At 33.0% G+C, this 22,978-nt stretch overlaps 1 protein-coding gene across 3 annotated transcripts in view; it reads left to right on the forward strand.

The window, feature by feature from the left end:
* Positions 1-22,978, forward strand: part of LOC143255496 (serine/threonine-protein kinase Tao-like) — a 53,098-nt gene that overhangs the window by 8,981 nt on the left and 21,139 nt on the right. For 2 of the 3 annotated variants that reach the window (XM_076511240.1, XM_076511242.1), the window contains exons 1-9: positions 6,494-6,756; positions 7,914-7,985; positions 10,100-10,201; positions 12,123-12,168; positions 12,634-12,783; positions 15,634-15,786; positions 18,887-18,980; positions 21,128-21,209; positions 21,760-21,933. In XM_076511240.1, coding sequence (XP_076367355.1) covers positions 7,956-7,985; positions 10,100-10,201; positions 12,123-12,168; positions 12,634-12,783; positions 15,634-15,786; positions 18,887-18,980; positions 21,128-21,209; positions 21,760-21,933 — 831 coding nt within the window. In that variant the 5' untranslated portion in view covers positions 6,494-6,756; positions 7,914-7,955. Of the gene's footprint in view, positions 1-6,493; positions 6,757-7,913; positions 7,986-10,099; positions 10,202-12,122; positions 12,169-12,633; positions 12,784-15,633; positions 15,787-18,886; positions 18,981-21,127; positions 21,210-21,759; positions 21,934-22,978 lie in introns of those variants that run through there. The other variant, XM_076511241.1, reaches the window with a different exon arrangement.

The following is a 22,978-nucleotide window of genomic DNA, read 5'->3' on the forward strand; positions in this document are numbered from 1 at the left end:
TTCAAAGGCAATTGGGGATATACCTATTGAGGTTACACCCCATGCTACCTTGAATTCTTCATGAGGAGTTATTGTTGAAAGAGATTTGAAGAACGTTCCTGAGTCGGAGATTCTCACTGGTCTCTCCACTCAAGGAGTTTCTGCAGTGAGGCGCATCTCCACTCGCAAAGATGGAGTTACACTGCCAACAAATACCCTCGTTTTAACATTTACTTCACCACGTGCACCTGCCACCATCAAGGCAGGTTACCTCATTGCAGGGTTCGGCCATACATACCAAACCCTCTTTGAGGTTTCCAATATCAGAGATTCGGCCACTCAAAGACATGTCGTGGTTCCCTGACATGTGCTCGTTGTGGAGGCAAGGACCATGATGCCTATGACTGTGACATGAACCCACATTGCGTAAACTGCAATGGTTCTCACCCCTCTTACTTTCATTCTTGCCCAAAATGGTTGGAGGAAAAAGAGGTGCAGCGTTTGAAAACGACACATAACATTAGTTATCTTGAGGCTCGGAAATTGCTGTCCACAACTCCATCTCGGACATATGGTGGTGCACTTCATTCCACAACTACAGTGGGAGTGCAGACAGATCTCTCTGTGCCTCCAAGAGAATCGTTTTCAAAACAAATGAAAAGCCTTTTGACCTCTGTGGTTAAAAAGGTTGATGAATCGACTTTCACACCCATCTCTGTTCCTCCCATACCTTCCAACAAACCTCAAGATCCACGTCCTTCAGTTTCAAATACAGGCATTTCTTCTGATACATCTTTTTCTCCCACCACAAGAGACAAAACAATTATTTGTTCGCGTCCTCAGTCACTGGATTCCCCTTCCAATAACAAAAACCTGCCCAACCGACCCAGAGCAGGATCCATGGAGGTTGATAAACCTCTTCCGACTAAAGACAGTAAAGAAAAAAGACGTGGTCGTAAACCGAAGGGTTCTCCAGCCACTTCACCTACCCGTTCTTAAAAATGGCCACCTTGATACAATGGAACTGTCGAGCTTTACGTTCTAATCTGGATGATATCAAAACGCTGATTGCTTCCTACCATCCTGTTTGTCTTTCTTTACAAGAAACATTTCTCAAAACTGCTGGTACTGTCTCCATTTGGCAGTTTTTTCTGTAAAGAAATGACAGGTTGTGTGATGGTCGAGTACATGGAGGGGTGGCACTGTTGGTTGATCAACACGTGCCCACCCTGTCTTTGTCACCCAACACACCCTTGGAAGCCGTAGCCATCCGTGTTTCCTTGGGTCATACCATCACTGTTTGTTCTCTGTACCTGTCCCCTGGAGAGACATATGATCAATCAGATATTGATTCTCTAGTTCAACAATTGCCATCTCCATTTCTAATCCTAGGGGATTTTAATCGACATCATCCCCTCTGGGGAAGTGCTATTATTGATGGGAGGGGCCGATCTGTAGAGCGGATGCTCTCTGATCACAATTTTTCTCTTTTCAATACTGGTTCTTCCACTTACTTTCATGCACCTAGTCAGTCCTTTATCGCTATTGATCTCTCAGTTTGCTCCCCTTCATTATTCTCCCATTTTTCATGGAGAATTGACAGTAATCCACTAGGCAGTGATCATTTTCTGATCCTTTTGAGAGAGACTGGCCGTGGTCGATGCCATCCTACCCGCGTGCCTCGGTGGAAGCTGGATCAGGCAGACTGGTCCACTTTCACTGCTCTCACAAAACTTGATCCTGCTATCGTAAATCAGCCATCAATAGACGACTGTGTAGCAGCGGTAACTGACTGTATTACACATGCAGCTGCTCAGTGTATTCCTAAAACCTCGACACGTTTTCCACGATATCCTCGTCCGTGGTGGAGTCCTGCTTGCCACTTAGCACGGAAGGCTCAAAAGCGGGCCTGGGATACTTTTCATAGATATCTCACACTTTCAAACCGGGTTGCTTTCCAACGGGCCCCGTGCACATGCTAAGTGGGTAAGACGTCAAAGCCAGAAGGAATCTTGGATTAAGTTCACAACCAGCATATCTTCTATCACCAGTTCCAAGATCATATGGGACAGGATTCGAAAGGTTAATGGGCACTACAATTCTATCTCCCTCTCGATCTTACTCTCTGATGGTCAGGAGGTGACTGATGTTCGGAACATCGCTAACTCTCTAGGTGAAAGCTTTTGCCGGGTATCTAGCACTTCTGCTTGCTCCTCTACCTTTCTGGCCATCAAGACTTGGGCAGAGCGATCACCTCTTTCCTATCGAACTGACTGTTTCTTTGACTATAATTGTCGCTTTACACTGGTGGAACTGAAAATGGCCCTTCATCGGTCTGACAGTACATTTGTTGGACCTGATGATGTACACTATGACATGCTGCACCATCTATCTCCTGCTTCTCTTGATGTCCTTCTGATTGTTTTCAACCGGATCTGGCGGGAGAATGTTTTTCCTGATGCCTGGCGCGCCAGGCTAATATTTTACCTTTCTCTAAGCTAGGGAAAGATCCCAAGATTCCATCAAACTACCGTCCAATTGCTTTGACGAACTGTCTCTGTAAGACATTAGAAAGGATGGTTAATGCTTGTCTTGTTTGGTTCTTTGAATTAGACAACCTCCTCTCACCCACCCAGTGTGGGTTCCGTCGACAGCACTCCACCACAGACCACCTAATTCGTCTTGAAACATCTATCAGAGAAGCCTTTCTCAACCGCCAACATCTTGTATCAATATTCTTTGACATAGAGAAGGCTTACGACACAACATGGAGGTATGGCGTTTTGCGAGACCTCCATACATATGGGTTACGTGGCCATCTACCCATGTTTATTAAAAAAAATTTTAATGGACAGGAGATTCCAAGTTCGTGTGGGTTCGACACTTTCCCGTTCTTTTGTACAGGAACTTGGAGTCCCTCAAGGCTGTGTATTGAGTGTTACACTCTTCAGTATAAAGATAAATGCCATCACTGAACAATCTCTCTCACTGTTGCGAATGGGCTGTATGTCGACGACTTTTACATCTCATGTCAGTTGTCAAACATGAGATATATTGAGTGGCAACTACAAACCGCCTTCAATTGTGTACGGAAGTGGACTCTGGTGAACGGCTTTAATTTCTCTCTCTCCAAAACTGTACGCATGCACTTTTGCCGTCGATGGGGTATTCACCCTGATCCTGAACTTCATATCGGTGAAGTTTTGCTGCCAGTGGTCCCGGAGACCAAGTTCTTGGGATCTTGGATAAACTGACCTTTATACCACATTTAAAGCAACTTGGTCAAATGCACAAGAGCACTGAACATCCTCTGTGTTCTCTCTTCTACCAGTGGGGGCAGATCGCTGTTCAATGTTAAAGGTATATCGCTCTTATTAGATCGAAACTTCGATTATGGATCTATGGCTCTGCCAGACCCTTGGCCTTAAAGATGCTGGACCCCATTCATCACCAAGGACTTCGACTCTGCACTGGGGCTTTCCGTATCTCTCCAGTTCAAAGTATATACATTGAATCTCATGAACCTTCTCTACACCTTCGCCGTTTGCAACTATCTTTACAATATACTTGAAACTTCATTCCTTACCAAAGCATCCCACCTGGAAATGTGTTTTCCTTCCTCAGTGGGCAGTACTTTTCAGAACAGGCGATCTGTCATTGCTCCATTTGGCCTTTGCATCCGGCGCAATTGGATGAATTGGGTCTGTCCTTGGATAACATTGCAGATTCCACAGGTTGGCCCATCCCACCATGGCTTATTACAGCCCCAAATGTGACCTTTCTTTCAGTCACCTAAAAAGGCAGATACTCCAGATTGGAAGTACCATCTTTTATTCAATGAATATCTTTCAAACAGTCATTCACTTCCCATTTATACAGATGTTCCAAATCAGGTAATTCAGTGGTCTTTGCTTTGGTTTGCTATGGGTCAGTAGTTGTGTGCAGAATCCCTTCAACAGCTTCTGTGTTCACTGCTGAACTGTATGCCATATCTCTTGCCCTGGATCATATTGCAGCTGAGCAGTACTCCAACTGCACTATTTATACTGATTCGCTTAGTTCTATACTTGCCTTGGAATCGCTACGTTAGCTCACATCCTATTCTCGCTGGTATTGAAACCGACTGGCCCATTTCTCATTAGCAGCTACTTCAATCCAGTTTTTCTGGATACCAGGCCATGTTGGTATTCATGGAACGAGCTTGCAGACATGGCAGCTTGTCAGACCATGCCTATTCCATACATGGACTATGGTGTTGTATTCAAGGCTCAGCTTCCGTGCCAGCTGGCAGTCCACTTGGAGTGAGCAATGTGACAACAAACTTTTCAAATCAAACCCAAAATTGGACTTTGGCCATCTAGCTTCCGTAAAGTTCGAAGGAGGAAGTTGTTCTCACTAGGCTACGCATTGGTCACAGTTTTTAACTCATCATTTTCTTTTATCTGGAACTGGTGCACCAATGTGTAGTTTGTGTAACACTCAAATCACTATCAGCCACGTTTTACTTTCTTGCCATCGTTACAATTCTCAACGACGGCAATATTTTAAACATATTTTTCCCAGGGTCAGTCTGTAACATTGGACAGAGTTATTGGTGATGGTGACTCTGTCCACCTTGATAATGTTTTTAATTTTTTAATGGCCATTAATCTTTTAATCTCATTTTTAAGTGTTGCATATTTATTCATTAAACCTTTTAATTGTGGTTCCTTTTTTACAGTTTTAATCTCTCTCCTTCAATTTGACATTGAACAATGGCCAGAACATTAAATAACTCGACACCAGGACTGGAAAGGCCAACTTCAGATGACTAACGCTACTGTTTGAACTATCCGTTTGAACTACTCGTTAGTCGTCCTGGCGAAGTTGTTATTATACTTTGCTGCGTATCATTTCACACTTTTACTACTTAACTTTTTAGTACTGGCCATATTGACTCATAACCCGGAACCAGGACTGGAAAGACCAACTTCAGGTGACTGACGGTGGTTTTTATACTTACCTGTTAGTCTTCCTGGCGGGTTATGATCATTACCATTCTGCTACAGGTAGTTCTTTACAACTTTGTTGACTGGATGTCAACATTGGTTTTTACGCCATTTTCTGTTTTAATTGCCATTTTGCTTTTATCTTCAATTACTTTTACAAATTTTACTCCATTTACTTGACTTTTATCTTTTTACTGGACATTTGGCTACTCATTATTACGATTTTGTGGAGTGTCTTTTAAAACTTTTATTCTTTTACATTTTGATAATAGCTGCTATGACACATAACCCAGAACCAGGACTGGAAAGGCCAACTTCAGGTGATTGATGGTGGTTCTTGAACTTACCTGTTACTCTTCCTGGCGGGTTATGATCATTACCTTTTTGCTAGAGTAAATACCTTACAACTTCTTATACTCTGCCTTCTATCTTAACATTGTAGACTAGGTGTCAACATTGGTTTTATACTTTTTTGTTTTACCTTCATTTCCATCTATGTCTATTACTACATTTATTTATTTATTTATTTTTTTTTTTTACATTTTTACCGAATGTCTGGCGCAGATAGCCTCGCTGCTTTGTGCCATAAAACACTAAATCAATCAATCAACTTCCAAGGACTTCTATAGACGTTCTGGTTGAAACCACCAATCTTTCAGGATTTCCTTAAGGTGTATAAACCCTGTCTGACATGTTTTATTTTTTAAGAAAAGCTGCTGAAACAACTGGCTTTTTTATCATCTTAAAGTAATTCTAAGGTAACTGGCCTTAATTAAAACCAATTATATTTATGAACATATAAAGTTGGATTAGTAAAATTGGGATAGTTTTACTTTATTTTGATAATGGGAAGAGCACTGGCTGGAGTTAAGCCTTGTTTTGGTACTTTTTAGAGATATGTATAGTAGGAAGATTGTACTTTCAAGGTTTTGCATGCTATAATACTTGACATTAAATATCTATATAAGTATAATAGTTCTGTTTGTTGTATGTCCGTGCAACCACTTTGCAGAATGAGACGGGTTCTTCTTATGGGGGTAAATACAAATTTGCAGTAATATGGTTGTTTTTAAATTGTTTTTTTACCACTGCTATGTATATTGTCAATGGATCTTCACCAAATTTGGGACCAAGGTTTGTTGGGTCTTTGTGATGGTATACACAAAGCCATGGTTTTGCATTTAATGTTTTACACTTGTTATGACCATTTTTATAGTTTATACAATTACATATAAGAGAAGCAACAGTATGAAGCATAATGTTACGTACTATTACTGACAAATTTAGCTATGCTTACAGTATAAAGTATAATGTTATTATTACTAACAACTTGTATTTACAATATAAAGTATAATGCTGCTATTGCTGACAACTTATATTTACAGTATAAAGTATAATGTTACTATTACTGACAACTTCAGCTATGTTTACAATATAAAGTATGTTGCTATTACTGACAACTTCACAGATATTTACAGTGTGAAGTATTATGTTACTATTACTGACAACTTTACTTATACTTACAGTATGAAGTGTAATGTCATTATTACTGACATCTGATCTGTAGACAGTATAAAGGTATAATTTTCTATAATTTGACTTTGTAGATAGTAAGTTCAGTTTAACTTGCTAGTTGAGTTATGTAAACATTAAGAAATGTTTTATTTTTTTCAGACCTGGAAGTTTGAAAGATCCTGAAATAGCAGAACTATTTGACAAAGAAGACCCTGAAAAAATATTTTGTGACCTGAGAGAAATAGGCCATGGAAGTTTTGGAGCTGTATATTATGTAAGTGAAAATATATATAATTTCATTCTCTTACAATGTAGGTAAAATAAATGTGTTTTCATTTATTGTATTAGGAGCTAGTAAAGACGACAAGTGATTTAGCTTTGGTATCTTGATGCAATGAACACCAGAAAGGGGTAAACTGAAAATGGCTTTTTTGGTCATATCGAGAATAGGTCTGATCAAAGTTTACTAACATTTAGGGAACTGCACATATTAATGGAAGCATGTAACACATTATTACAATTCTTACCTATGTAGACAGTGATCTCTACTGTAAAATGTTATAGTTAGATTTCTTACTTTTCATCAGTTATTTCTGCCTTTAAAGCTGGAATTAATATTGTAAATCCATATTTTTCTCTTAACTTGCAAATACCTAATTATAACAAAACTAGGTCTGTGTTATTTATCTGATTTAGACAAATTTAAAAATTTGAGGTAAATGTCCTACACACTGTTTTTTTAATAATATTAAACAGTTTTAAACACTAGCTGTTTCATAAAATGCATTATTGTCTGAAGTCTAAAGCTAAGATGAAAGAGAATGATGACCTATTAGTGTAATGAACTAGTCTGTTCTGTTTTCCCAATTCTCTTGAAATCATAGGTTTTCAGTCTTCACTGATTTGGTGTATTCTCACTTTCTGTATATGTTATGAATACGGAAAAAATTGTGTTGGTACATAAAATTTCAAGGCAAAGCATGTTAGAGGTTATGAGCAATATCTTAAAATGTAGATAATCTATTTAGGAACATTGTGTACAGTAGGTTTAGGTGAAATAATCTGAAAGTAGGAGAAAAATTGTATTTTAACGTTCTTTTATTGGGTGGAAGAGGTGTCTTGATGACAATAAAAATTTATTTGTAATTGGAAGTTTTAGAACTTAATGTACTTATTTTATTGATTTTAATTGTAAAAATATCTGAAATGTTTAGAATTGGTAACAAGATAGGGAAAAATGGATTATCAAATGTATTTATTGTATTTTGGATTAATAAAGTAGGGACATAATACAATAAGGCTGTTAATTTTGTCATTGAATATCAGAGTTTCCACGTAAACACACAACAATTTTGGTAGTAATGTTTGAGTTTACCCAGTGTATTTTTTTATGTGTACTTTTCTAATTATTTATTGCCTTGATTTCTTCAGGCAAGAAACAGTGTCACTTCAGAAGTGGTGGCTATCAAAAAAATGTCATTTACTGGAAAGCAGTCAGCTGATGTAAGTAAACATTGGTAAAATTTGTGGCTGTACTACATTAGCTTACAATCTCATATCATTATCAGCTAAGAACTACAGTTTTGAACAATGCTGTTGTTCATAGACTCACCTAGACTGGTGATTTAGTTATGAACAACATATTTCTTGGGTTTAAGATTGAGAAAATATCTTGGATTTATATTTTATAGATATGCAGTAATTCTCCTTCATTTGGAAAGAAAGTTTTTAAAACTTTTCATTTTCTAGACTTTCTTCACCCCTCAGTGTTGTAAAACAGTTCTTTCTAAAGTTAAGGGAGAGACAAGTGACAGTAGTAACTAGAAATAAATATGATTTTCGTACAACAATAATCTTTTATCTAAAGGTTCAGAACCACTAATTAGATTTCATAACATATGCCAACCTTCTAAACTTGGGTCATCAGCTAATAGTAATTCTCTTTTGAGGATGTCACTTGTACAGTTTTTAGAACTATTATGGTATTTTGTTTTAATAGTTAGTAGAAAGTCTATAGATACTCCCTGATTGCCAGTTTGCAGAGAGACTAAAATAGTGCAGGTTATAAATTTAAACCCCAGGATAAATCAATGTTTTCGGTTGGTAACAAGCAGGAGGGTCAACTAATAATCTCCAGTTAAACAATTTATTTCATTCCATGTAGGTGAATAAGTAAGTAAGGCTATTTTTTTTTTAAGAAAGTAACTTTGTAGTGAAAACGTATAGTGGTTTATACATTTAGAAACTTTATTATATGTTAAAATGTATGGTGTCTTGTCAGTCAGATTTTGTTGTCAAGCATTTTGTATCTATTTTCAATACCTAAGATCAATAAATGTGAATGTAGAAGTAATATATCTTTTATATATTAAGATTATTTTAGTTAATAATAAATGAACAGCCTAATATACAAACAAGAAGACTGCTCAGGATGAACCGTGCAAGCATATGAGACATATTTGTACAGGGTGTTCAGAAAGTCACTGTGCACTTATATATTTATTAACAGACAGGTTTCAATATAGAATAGAGGAGGTAAATATGAATGACAGTTATAAACAATGTTGAAAGTGACCCCCATTGGCATTAATACAGGCTTGGATCATTCTTATTTTGTTTCTAAACCATATTGGGATCAAAATCTGAAATATAATAACATATGATTACAAAACTGCACAGTGACTTTCCGAACACCCTGTATATCAGGAAGCATGAAATTGACCCATCATGTATAAAATGAAATTCAGGTTTAAACTAGTGTTAGGCTTCAGAAGAAATATTTTCCAAAATTCTTAGATTAGTTATAAATAATACTAATTAGTGCAAGGGATAAATAACTTGATTATTTGCTGTTTTATGCCTCTGTTTTTCTATATTAATCATAGATCTAACTTTAATTTGATTAAAACACAAACAACATCATGGTAGTCATCATGCATACAAACGTGTGTAGAATCTTTATCAAAAATTGTAATATATACTTTAAAACAGTCTGTAAGAAATCAAGAAAGAACAACATTTCTCTCTCTCTCTCTTTTTTTTTTTTGATTAGCCAAGTAATATGAAGTTTCTTATAGTGCTGTGCTTCCCCTGATTGAAAGCATAATTTAACCTTTTCATATCTTGGTGACAGTATCATGGGTAAATAATTCTAAAAAATCTTGAATTTTACCTCCCCTACTATCTATATATTTATATAGTAAAAATGTGTTCACTTGTTCTACATATAAAGTTATACTTTCATAGAGATATCTAGTGTTATTTTAACTTTTGATTATGAGAAAAAAAAACATTCATTGTTTTTATTTTAATATAATTAAGTAGAAAATAATTTTTTTTGTATCTGTAAAAGGTTAGGGAAAAAAAAATTATTTTATGTGTGAGTTCTGCATTTGGAATCTGTTTTCTACATTTCTTCATTAGTTGAAAAATTCTTGCTGTTTAATTCCAGCTTCTTCTACATTTTAAAGTTCTAATGTACCATCCATCCAGGAAAGAATTAATATATACGATTTTTTAAAGTACAACTGCAGATTTTGGGAATACTTCTAACTTCTAAAGATTTCACTTGATGGGGTTTAAAAAGTCTTTATTGGTTGAATTTCTTTTTTTTACAGAAATGGCAAGATATAATCAAAGAGGTGAAATTTCTTCGACATGTAAAACACAAGAATGCAATAGATTATAAAGGATGTTATTTAAAAGAACATACAGCATGGGTGAGATTTTTATCCTTGTCATTCTGTGTAATTACATATTACAACTTAATACACACATGCTCAGATTTGAAGTTTGGAGATGTTAGTTGATGGTTTTCTGTGTGAAATAGAAAATTCTGCATATACCTCAGTTGGAATACATCTTCATTAACTTGTGTGTTGATAAATACAGTCATTACCCTATCCTATTAAAATATTGTTTATTATATATGACTGCACAAACTAAACAGTTCTATAATAAATGTTATTGAGTCTCAACACAGGCTTGGTCATTTTGACAGACCACATGACCTCTTTGTACTTTATAGGTTTGATACTACTAACTTTTAGTATAGTATGTATATCTTGATGAAATTTGTGAATATTTCAGTAAATGACACAAGTCTCTCACAGAAAAAAAGAATCATATTTTTATTGAAGTATTTTTAATAAACTGAAATACATATTTCTCCATGAATGTGTTAAAGTATTTATTTTATTTCATTTGTGTATTATCTAAAATCTCCTAAATACATTTTCACTAAAACATATTTTTTATTTTCTCTATCCTGACTCAATTTGACTGACCTTGTAACTATAAAAAAAAAAATCTCAAATACTCTCTTTATTTTTCTAGAATGATTTCAGATTGAAACATAAAACTAGATTAATTTATCCTAAGTGTCTTTAAACTCCTAATAGTATACATGTATTTATACTTAAATTTTATAGTTTTATTACTCTTAGAACAGTGTCATTATAACTTGTAAATCATTTGGGAAATGTGGAGCTCTGTAACCAAACAGAATTGAAGGCTATAAAAATTATGGTTTGTATGAGCAATGAAAGTTTTATAGTGTGTAATTTACATTTAATTTCATATGTATTGGAGGGGGGTGACAAATATAGTTAGAGAAGAGGGAATGCCTAGAGAAAATATCACATTTCTCACATTAAAGAAAGTTCAGGACTTTTTAAATATTGCTTTATAAAATTAATAACTTACAAAGTATATATTATTAAAATATGGATTATTAGCTATTATTTTATTGTACAAGAAAAGTGGTTTAGTAAAACTTTAAATGTAAATCTCTAAAACCTGTGGCATATGGTAAATGATGCACAAGCAGTTAGGGTTAAGTGTGACTGTTTTTTATTATCTTAGTGATTTGTTGTTATTACATTAATGACCACTGAGATCTACAGTAATGTTATGTTTTTACTTATTACAACAGTATGTGAATAGAACTGGCCAATAATATTTAGAAAAGTTACTTTTCTGCATAAGAGATATATAAAGAACTTTACTAATTGTAATATTTATGATGTAGTTGAATCCTGTTATAATGTGAAATTTGGGGTCCAAAAAATGAGATTGTATTAAATGTTGGGTCATATTATTTCAGGATACCCATATCTGGTCATTATCCACACACTTATTGTTTTGCATAAATGAACACATGGATAAACTAATGGTGCATGAAAATAAAATGCTGAAACTTGCTAATATTTCATGTGCCTAACTTTAAAGAATAGAAATCAAGTACAGAAAATTATTAAAAAATCTTATTTAAAAACTGTTAGAATCTCAAATTTAACAATGGAAATTTGAGAGCCAAAGTTTGATCTTAGATTTACATCCGTGTTATATCTGGGTGTGTATTAATGAACTATGTTATTAAGTTCTGTAAAATAAAAAAGTCATGAACCCATAAGTAGTTTGAAAAATAATGGAGTATGAGATTTTATCAGTAATTCTTGGGTTAAGAGACTGTGTTTTTAAGTTATGTTTATTTCTTTAGAAAATCATGAATTTGTTGGTGTACATAAATGTAACTAAGTTACAAACTCATGCTGAAAAAATAAAATGTAAAATGGTATTAATATATTTTAGATTTTGTTTAACAATTTAATACAACAAATTGTTCTTGTTGTTTTCTAGCTTATCATGGAATATTGTTTAGGTTCTGCATCAGATATAATTGAAGGTAAGACATTCTGACTTAAACTGTTTCAGATTGTAGAATAAATTTGTAGAGTAAGGCATAGTATACAAATTAATTTTTTTAAACAATAATGTGTGAAACTGTAATTTAAATAAAGTACATTTAAGCATTTTGAATAAATCATTCTTTTAATTGTACCAATGGTGGAAACATGATTTATCTCACCCTTTTTTTTCCTTTTTTTTTTGTAATCTTTTAATAAATGATTTATATGTTATACTGTATTTTACAAAATGAATTAAAATCTGAAACACAAATATTGGAGATAATTCTTTGAAATTTTGAAAGTAATTTTTTTTAAAGTTAATTTCAGTACTTGGCAGTAATGTTTTGAATATTTAATATCTTCAGTACTTATAAATTATTTTTCTTTCGACAGTTATCAGTAATTGTTTTTCTCAGTTAATATCCTAAATACTTGACAGTAGTCCTTTTTTGTGTCTAAAGTCCACAAGAAGCCACTTAAAGAGGAAGAAATTTCTGCCATCTGTCAGGATACTCTTGAAGGGCTGGATTATCTCCATTCCATGGGGAGAATTCACAGGGATGTGAAGGCTGGGAATATTCTTCTAACTGAGTCAGGCACTGTTAAATTAGGTCAGTTATGTCTTGTTTCTACTTTTTATGAATGTTTACCTCCACCACCAAAGGTGAATATAAGATGTTTTCACCCTTGTGGTGTGTGTGTTTGGAAATGAGATTTCTCAAACAACTGAATGGACTTGATCCAAAGGTGATATACATTTGGACTGTGACCAATTTAGTAATGGTTAGTTTTTAGAGGGTCAAGGTAAAATAAAAGGCAAAAAATCTCAATGTGACCAATTTCTCACACCTTGTTTGTTCTCCAACTCAGTCAAAAATGACTGAATTGTAGTAAAACTTAGTGGACAGCTGATGAGTATTAATCATTATTGTCCTGTCAAAAGTGGTACATGTCTGTTGATAGTGATGGACATATAGACACATTTTCATTTTAGTTTTGAAAGAGAGAAATAAGAAAGAAATGTAGTTGTGGATTGTAAGGTTTTCCTGTAGAAAATAAGTATAATTTTGCTGTTATTATGATTTACAGTACTAATGTTAATAAGATTGGCTACTTTTGGATTTTATTGCTACAGGTACAGCTAAGCCTAGAATTACAAAATTAGGTTTAATACTAGACCACTAAGGTCAGGTTAACATCCTGTTGCTTTTTTCTTCTTTTTTTTAGGTAGCAGTAGTATTGCCAAATTAGCATATGGTGAAGCTACTAAATATGTTATTAAAATGAAGAATTATCATAAGTGTTAACTAAGTAAGAAGAGTTTATCCTAACTCTTTCAACCTTGGTATCTTTTACTGCATAATGCAAAAGTTTAGTGTCTTACATTCAAAACTTTAAGCTGCCTCTTGTATATGTTATAGCAATTAAGATGGCATGAATATTTAGCTAATAATCCATATTTTAATAGTATTCAAGTTTTAAGTTTTTATTTGTATAAAGAAATATTTTTAAAAATCCTGAACTTATCATAGTGTGACACATGTGATACATTTTTCCTCAGGCATGTTTTTTTGTTTTATCCATCACTCCTTCAAAATGTTCAAAATTAAACATAAATTGTTTCATATAAAATTGTTATTACTCAGACAAAACATAATTTTTATAGCCTTCAATTTGGCTTGAGTACCAAGCTATAAATAGAAAATCATACTCCTCCTGGCATACCCACTCTTACAGTATTTGTTAACAGTTCTCTCTTATGATTAATTATATATTACCTATAACCAATGGAAAGATAAGGTTTTCATGTATCAATTAACATATTGTGTTGCATTGTGTCCTGTACAGATAAGCATCAGTTTCACTAATATTACGTTTTTAGTTTCCATGGGAAACAATGTATAGCTTGGATGAATTTATAATGGCTCTTGTTGCATAGTTAGAAAGCCAGTAAAAGTTTGGTAGTTAGGGGGAAATTGTTGTCTTTTTGCATGCTATTAGTCTATGTTCTTTGGTATATTATTTTATGAAAAAAGTTTAGTGTGTTACTACCATTAATATGCAATACATAGGCTTAAGTGTCCTTTACAATTGATAGCAACAAAAAAGACCTGCTTTTCATATTGCTTCTTTACTTATTAGTATAAAAGTAACTAAGATGTAAAAAATATGAATCATAGGTTAGTTAAGATTAGAGCACATTAAATAATAATAATGTTTCATGAGACATGTATGTTAGCAGATGTGGGTAATGAATTTGATAGAAAATGCAGTGGTGTCTCCTTTTCCTTTTATGGGTGTCTAATTACTTCTACCTTAATTGTAAAATTACCACAGTGAGAGTTCTTGTATGCTCAAAATAATCTCAGTAAAATTACTTGAACAAAAAACAAACATTCATGGACACTCACCAAGTTTTCTTACTACCTTTTATTAACACACAAATATCAGTGTTGATGAATGTACAAAATAAATGTATGAACATGAGCATTCCACTTTGCTGATAATTTTAAAACCAACAGCAAAGATATCTTTTGAATTTTGTTTGTAAGGTGTTTAAATGGGGATTGGACCCATAAAGGATGCTGATAGCAAGATTTTTAATGTTAAAGACTTTGAGATGGCTGAAGTTTTAAGTGTTTACAAGAGAAAGTGTTGACAATGTTCATTAGCCTGGGCATTGTATGGGAAAAGTTGGGATTGATATGGCAATTAAAAAGTCTGAGAGATTAAAAGTAGGAAAAGCAACAGGAACATACAGTATTTTTTCCAAAGCTTTTAAGGAACTCAAAAATCAGATATTCAGGCCTTTCTATTTCATGTTGGTAAAGCGGTAGACAGTGGAAGAGTACCTAAGAGTTACTAATTTCCTTGAAAGGGGGTCAAAGGTTGTGTGGAGGGGTTACCAGTTTTAATCACTTGCATCACTATACAATAATATGTCGTATGTTAATTGGCACTAAAATGACATCACACAAGGGATGCGTAATGCAGTGGTTTGTAGAGTTGTAATGTCAGCAAAATTTGCACATACCATGAATCTTGTGAACAATTAAAATCTCTGTAGGCTACAACACAGCATGGCATATAAACTTCAAAAGCAAGAAATCAAAGATAATTTTAGTTTTATTTACTCTTGAAACAGAACACTTTCAGGAACCCTGCAGAAGTACATCTTGTATTAATTATGTTTTTAATTTTAGGGCTACAAGACTTACCATGTAATTTGCAGGCTAGCTAGCCTTATCTTTGTAGTGGGAAAAATTATAGACAGTGTGATAAAAGAAACTTTACAAAATTGTTCAGAAGATTATAAAGCCAAGCCATCATGTGTTCTACTGGAGGATACAAAATGTTGATGCAAATGTTAAGGCAGTGTATAATGCCAGTAGATTTGATTTTGTTATCTGGAGTATGTAGTTAGTATTATTTTGTATTATCATTATTTAAATATTTTTCAGCTGACTTTGGTGCTGCTTCTCTTGTGTGTCCAGCAAATTCCTTTGTGGGTACTCCATACTGGATGGCTCCAGAAGTTATTCTAGCTATGGATGAGGGACAGTATGATGGGAAAGTGGACATCTGGTCACTTGGCATCACATGCATTGAACTTGGTAGGTACTACATACTAATATGAAAATTTTTCTTCGGTCATATGGAACTAAACCTGAGTGTTACATTTCTCTAAACTTGTGTAATAAAATTGTATATTACCTGTGTATATCATGTTGTTCTTGTAATTTGGGAATTTGCTTTTCTTTTGTTAAGAGTATTGAAATAATTGTGTTTCTGAGTAAAACTATGTAATATACCTATCTACCAATTCCTTCCTTTGTTGGTCAAAAGCTATTAATTCTATTAGAAAAACAGATTTAACCCTAAACAAGGGGAATTCTCAGTAGCTGCAGCTGTAATTCAATCTCAAATTGGTCAAGAGATGGAAATATAAGCTAAACATTTGTACTTGAAAAAAAACTCAAAGCCATTCTATGAGCCACTATGCTGCAACTATAATTCTGGAAATTTTTGCAGTGTTTAGATGCTATTCAGTTCCAGTATAATGAACCAGTACCAGTACCAAATTCAGAAAACATCTGTGGGCTTACCAGTGGGTAGTACAAAGGATAACATTGCCACCAAATTCAAGGTGCATTGGGGTCTCAGCAGTGCTAGTACAGTGAACACTATTGTCACCAAATTTATGGAACATTTGTGGTCTCACCAGTGTTTGTACAATTAACGGTATTACCACCAAATTCATTTAAAGTTGTTTTTGCTGACCTAATTATGGAAACCCTTGAAACCAAAACATTGGAGATTTTTTGTACAAAGTTATAAGGATAAACACTGAAAATAGTAAAAAATAATAGTATTAATAAGTATATTAACTTTATAGTTCAGATAGTTTGTTAAGTAAAATTACTATTCAACATTATTGTAAACAGAAAATTGAACTTTAAGTACTACCATATGTTAGAAAATTGACTGTTGGCAAATATATTGGTACCACTAAGCTATAGTTGTTCAGTCAAGATCCCACAATCTTTGTTCAAATTAATAATATTGAAAAAAAAATGAATATACTATAAGCGCTTCAGAAATGTAATTGATAATTTATCCAATTTTCCAAGCAAAATACATTGTTTAACAGAATAGACCTAGATTCACAGTCCATAACAATTATAGTAGAAGAAACCTAGGTTTACAGTCTACAACTATAGTGGAAGAAACCTAAATTCACAGTCTACAACAATTGTAGTGGAAGAAACCTAAATTCACAGTCTACAACAATTGTAGTGGAAGAAACCTAAATTCAGAGTCTACAACAATTGTAGTGGAAGAAACCTAAATTCACAGTCTACAACAACTGTAGTGGAAGAAACATAAATTTGCAGTCTACAACTATAGTGGAAGAAACCTAAATACATTAAAAAAAAACACCTAAATTTACAGTCTACAACATTTACAGTGGAAGAAACCTAAATTCACAGTATACAACTATAGTGGAAGAAACCTAAATACATTAAAAAAAACACACCTAAATTTACAGTCTACAACATTTACAGTGGAAGAAACCTAAATTCACAGTCTATAATTGTTACAGTGGAAGAAACCTAAATTCACAGTATACAACTATAGTGGAAGAAACCTAAATACATAAAAAAACACCTAAATTTACAGTCTACAACAGTTATAGTGGAAGAAACCTAAATTCACAGTCTACAACAACTACAGTGATTACACACATCAAAGTGTTGTTTAAAGAACTCAGAAGACATTTAAAGTAATTTCACGAAGTATATCAACATTGCAAAATGGTATTAATTCACCAGAAAAGTTCAAAGCCAACCCAAAAAATAGTGTGTATAAAATTTATTGTGAAACATGACATAGCAAAATATGTATAAAAGAAGATAAAAGTGATACTGAGTTCAACAGTACTGGTGCTTACTAGACAACATCCTTACCAAAAAAATGATGTTAAAATTGGAAAGTTTTGTACAAATGTAGTAACAGATTTCAATGTATTTTTCATGAGTCTTAAATCCTATGAGATAAGAATTATGTTACTACAAATATTATGGAACTCTACCAAGAGAATATAATTGTATAATCACTTGCAGTGGTATTCTATTCATAACAATCAGAGAAGACAATACATAGTGTGAAACTGTAGGGCAAAATTTCAGCCATTGGTTTTAGCTTAAAGAGTTTTAACTACTTTTTAACTACTTTTGTCTGCTGTTTCAACAGAGTGAATAGTTATACTCTGTTATTAGGAGGTTTTGTTATCAGTGGTAGAGTGTTAAAAACAGGGTTACTAAATTTAACTGTTGTGTATGAGAAATATGGTACCTGTTTATTGCTGGTTATGGAATTATTTATCTGTTGCAATTATGCAGTTTCCAGTTGTAATAACCTTCTGTTGAGGTTGGCAGGTCATTCTTAAACTATTTATCTTGACAAATCACAGACAGCCCCATTATAGTTAATGTTGGATTCTAAAACCACTTTTAGGGAAGCCAAAGATTGAGAAGTCCATTGATGTTGCATCAGAAGGAGTTATCAGATTTTTGTTTGAGTCTTATTGCTGTTATTCCAATTTCTTTCACCATTTTACCCCTGAAAATAGCTATTGATTTTCAAGTGTGGTTGGAGGTTGTTGAGTTTTGGTCTCAATCATTGTCTATTGTTTTGCAAAGTATTACAAGAGATATCCATTTTCATCACACAGCTTTTTGGGTTATAAGGTTGTCTTTGATTACGATAGCCCTAACTACTGTAATAAGGGTGTTTCATCCAGATAAAAACAATGTTCTACACAGTAGTAACAGTGAAGATTAACAATATTTGTTAAAAGATCAAACAGGACAAGACAGCAGCAAAAGTAAAATTATAGCTAAACAATGTACTGTGTTTAGGGTTATCAGGAATATTAATGTAATGAAATTTTTTTCCCTCTTTTCTGGATTGTAAGTTTGCAAAGTTATGAAAAGTTTTAGGAAAAAACCTAAACTGTTTCTTAGCCTAAAACTTTTCATAACCTAAAATAAACATACATACATAGAGTTAATATAGCAAAAATAAACTGGGAAGATTGAAATTACCCTTGCTCATTTCCAAGTTTCTATCATTAATAAGGTTTAATGTGTGGATTTCTTTCTCAAGCACTATAATTATACATTAAACAATGCTTTTTGATGTTTCTGACAGCTGAAAGAAAACCACCCTATTTCAACATGAACGCCATGAGTGCCTTGTACCATATAGCCCAGAACGATTCTCCTGTCCTGACTGGAGGAGACTGGTAAGGCTTTTATAAAACACCTGCAGACAAAAACAGTTTAATGGGTGTACAACATGAACTTATTCATTTGCTATTTAATGCACTAACTGGAAGAAAATGTAGAATTTAATTAACTCTGGTTACTAAACATGCTCCCAGCAGTCACAAATTGATATAAAAATGTAGTTTTGTTTGACTGTTTACTAAACATGCTCCCAGCAGTCACAAATTGATATAAAAATGTAGTTTTGTTTGGCTGTTTACTAAACATGCTCCCACCAGTCACAAATTGATATAAAAATGTAGTTTTGTTTGACTGGTTACTAAACATGCTCCAAGCAGTCACAAATTGATATAAAAATGTAGTGTTTTTTTTACTGTTCACTAAACATGCTCCCAGGAGGCACAAATTGATATAAAAATGTAGTTTTGTTTGACTGTTTACTAAACATGCTCCCACCAGTCACAAATTGATATAAAAATGTAGTTTTGTTTGACTGGTTACTAAACATGCTCCAAGCAGTCACAAATTGATATAAAAATGCAGTGTTTTTTTACTGTTTACTAAACATGCTCCCAGGAGGCACAAACTGACTTATAAATATAGATTTTTGTTTTACTCTGGTTACTCAACTTATTTCAAAAGATCCATCATGCTTATGATGGTACCTTAAAACCATACCAAAAATGATTTTAGCTTATGTTAAACTGGTTATTTGGTTATAGCATTAAAGTCTGAAGTGTTCGGCTATCTTTTTGGTGTATTTATTTTGAGACACCCTGTATAAAAAGCTACTCTTTGTTGGATATGGTACCTTTCTTGCTAACATTCAAATTGACTTAGTACTTGGTCTCGAGTGGAAGTCTCATGACTGTGTCTGTGTTTTAAATGTTGTCTACTTCAACAAAGAAAATATATTTCCCTGTATTTTCTGTTGTTATGTGTTGCATTCAAATTGCAGTCAAGTTAGGGTTTTCTCTTAAATGATCATGGCCATGCTTTATCTAAAATATTTAATTGGAAATGTTCAGTGTCTGTAAAGTGGTTAAGCCTCTATTAATGTAAGCCTATTTTTAGTGTCTATATTGATTGTATTTATATGACAGTTGTCTGTATTCTGAAAGTCTAGTCTTGTAAAGTTTATATTTTCTGTTGGTAGGTTTTAACATAAAATTTATTTCCAGGTAACTAGAAACTTGTGTAACTTTCATCATGGTATGAACACCTTTTTGCACGATGGTGAAGATGTACAACTTAAGACATATTAAGTGCATATTATATTTCTGAACACTACAGGTGTAATAAATTAGGTTTTATTTATGAGAAAAATTATAAATAGTTTGTCAAGTATATTTACAGTTGAAATCTCAGTTGAGTTGGGATTTCTTTTCTTTGTTTCGTAACTAATCATGCTTAGAGAAAACTGAATATTCAGAAAAATCCAAATAAAATCATATTTTAAGTTAGTGATTTGAAATATTTGTTGATGCTCAGTTACAAAGACTGGATGTTGCAGTGGTCATAATGTGGAAACCTTGTGTTCAAATTCCAGTCCAGCTGTTATTTTAATTGTATTCTTATACTTACAGCAAGTGCTTTGAATTTTTGGAAAAATATACATTCATCTGGTGGGTAATATCATATAATAACCGCTAGTGACTGTATATGTCAAAAACAACTTAAATGTATTTTCATCTCACTACATGGTACCAAAATACACTATTTATTAGATTTTCATTTTTCAGAATTTAGCAAATAAACTGTATTTTATGAAAAGTTGTATCTTTGTGCATTTGCCTCTTACCATAACATTATTTTTTTTTTCCATCACAGTTAATTAGTTGTATGTTTCAATCTGTAAGGTTTTATCAAGAATAAAATATGAACATAACATCTAAGTATATATTGAACAAATTCCTGATCAAGGACAACTTAGCAGATGACCAAATATACACAGAAAACGTTTTTGTGAAATACTAGAAAAAGGATAGGCACTCTATGAACATGCTTGTAAAACATTTATTGGATTTAATTTTCAGAAGAAAAAATAATTAATATTTACCTTCTAATGATGGGCACTTGGCTAGTATATATACATGTGTATGTATCTATGTGTTTGAAACATACTTGTTATGATATGTTTTAAAGAGGAATATTTCATTGCTAGGTCAGACATTTTTAGGAATTTTGTTCAACTTTGTCTACAGAAGAATCCTTGTGACAGGCCTGATGCTAGTGAATTGTTACAGGTAAAAGTTTTTAATTTACTCATTTACTGTATTTTAAGGTATCCTGGTGGTTGTGATGTATAAAAATATTGCCAGAAAATATGAATGTCTTGATTTATGTTATTTTTAAACTTGCTAGTGTAAGTATGAAGGTACATCTTTGTGTGTTTTGCATTTATATATTTAGGCTTGCAGATACTCACATTTGATTGAAAAATGTGAAGGCAAAAATTTATAGTTAATAGATGAATTGGAGTTTCTAATAAGAAATTGAATACAGGAAGTTTACAAAGTATTAAAAAATATTTTTGTTTTTTTTATCTTGACAGTGAAATAAAAATTTCTTACTTTTAAAGAAAATATTTTGTAAAAAGATAACACTCAAACTCCTTATGAACCATTATTTATAGCCAGATATATTTACAAAGGATTATATGGAACATGAAAAGTATATTTCTGCTTCTGACTGAAAACAATCTAAATCATAAAAAAACAAAGCATTGACTTAGGAAAAAAATTGTGCTTTACATTTGATTATTTGTTGAAGCTAATGAAGGAACTGTTTCCCCAGCATCTTTTTATAACCAGGTCTAGGGCATCGAGGGTAATACTAGATCTCATACAGCGTACTAAAGGAGCAGTACGGGAATTAGACAATCTGAATTATAGAAAGATGAAGAAAATTTTAATGGTTGATTCCCAAGAGAATGAAGTTCTAACAGTAGATGGGGAAGAGGACTCAACAGTAAGTATTAAATGTAATATATGCAAAATAGTTAGTGTGTAATGTTGGAGAATATTGATTAGTATGTTTCTTACTAGTAATCTGGAAGAAATTTGACAAAATAGGTGACTTCATAAAGGCTTAAAGAAACAAAATGAAATTATCTGTGAAAACATAAGTTGAATAACAAGTATTTTACTGACATTTTTCACAAGCCAAAATTTATTCTAAGAAATAAATATCATGTGGATATAGGTACAAGTATTGTTACAGTAAATGTATTTAATTAGCCAGTGACTCATAACACGCGTTAGCCACTGAAGAAAACTCCAGCTTGTGTTGATACATGTAACAGGTTTTTAACCAGTAGTTTTAATTCAATTATTTGTATATTAAACTTTATTTTGGCGAGCGTGTCAGTAAAGAGGTTGTCAGTGTCATGTACATATTCATTATATTTAAATGTGGTTGCTTATTTTGAATGATGCCTTACTTTTCTGTGCAAATTTTTACATAAATCTTTTTTTCAAGAGACTCCAAATGCATTGATCCTTACATAAGAATACATATTTCCAAGTTTGTATTTAGACTGTTATTTCTGTGTTTCTTATCATTCTCAAGATTTTGAAATAAGCCAATTGCATTAAGCCTGAAAGCCTAAAAAACTGTGATGTCCCATCTTTGGGTCTTTAATGACTAATGAAATTAATTCTGTAATTTACATTGTATGATCAAGGCCTACATGTGAATATAAATACATGTGTAGGTATATCTAAGAATTACCATGTAAACTTGATTCTTGCAATGTATTAATAATAAAGTAACAGTTTAAGAGCTAATAATTTTTAGATATTACTTGTAGTGTAGAAAAGATGTTTTAGCTGTGTTTAGATATTACAAAGAAAAACTTGTAGCTTATTTGTAAATAGAACATGATTTTACCTTGGAACAATGTTTGTACTCTGGTTTGCTCATAGAAATCTTGTCTTTTGATATGGTGTATAACAATTAATAGGAAAATTAAAAAATGATTAATTACTAAAACTATTAATTGTCATGCAATCTC

Source organism: Tachypleus tridentatus, chromosome 7 (assembly GCF_004210375.1).
Source record: "Tachypleus tridentatus isolate NWPU-2018 chromosome 7, ASM421037v1, whole genome shotgun sequence".
Taxonomy (NCBI): Eukaryota; Metazoa; Arthropoda; class Merostomata; order Xiphosura; family Limulidae; genus Tachypleus; species Tachypleus tridentatus.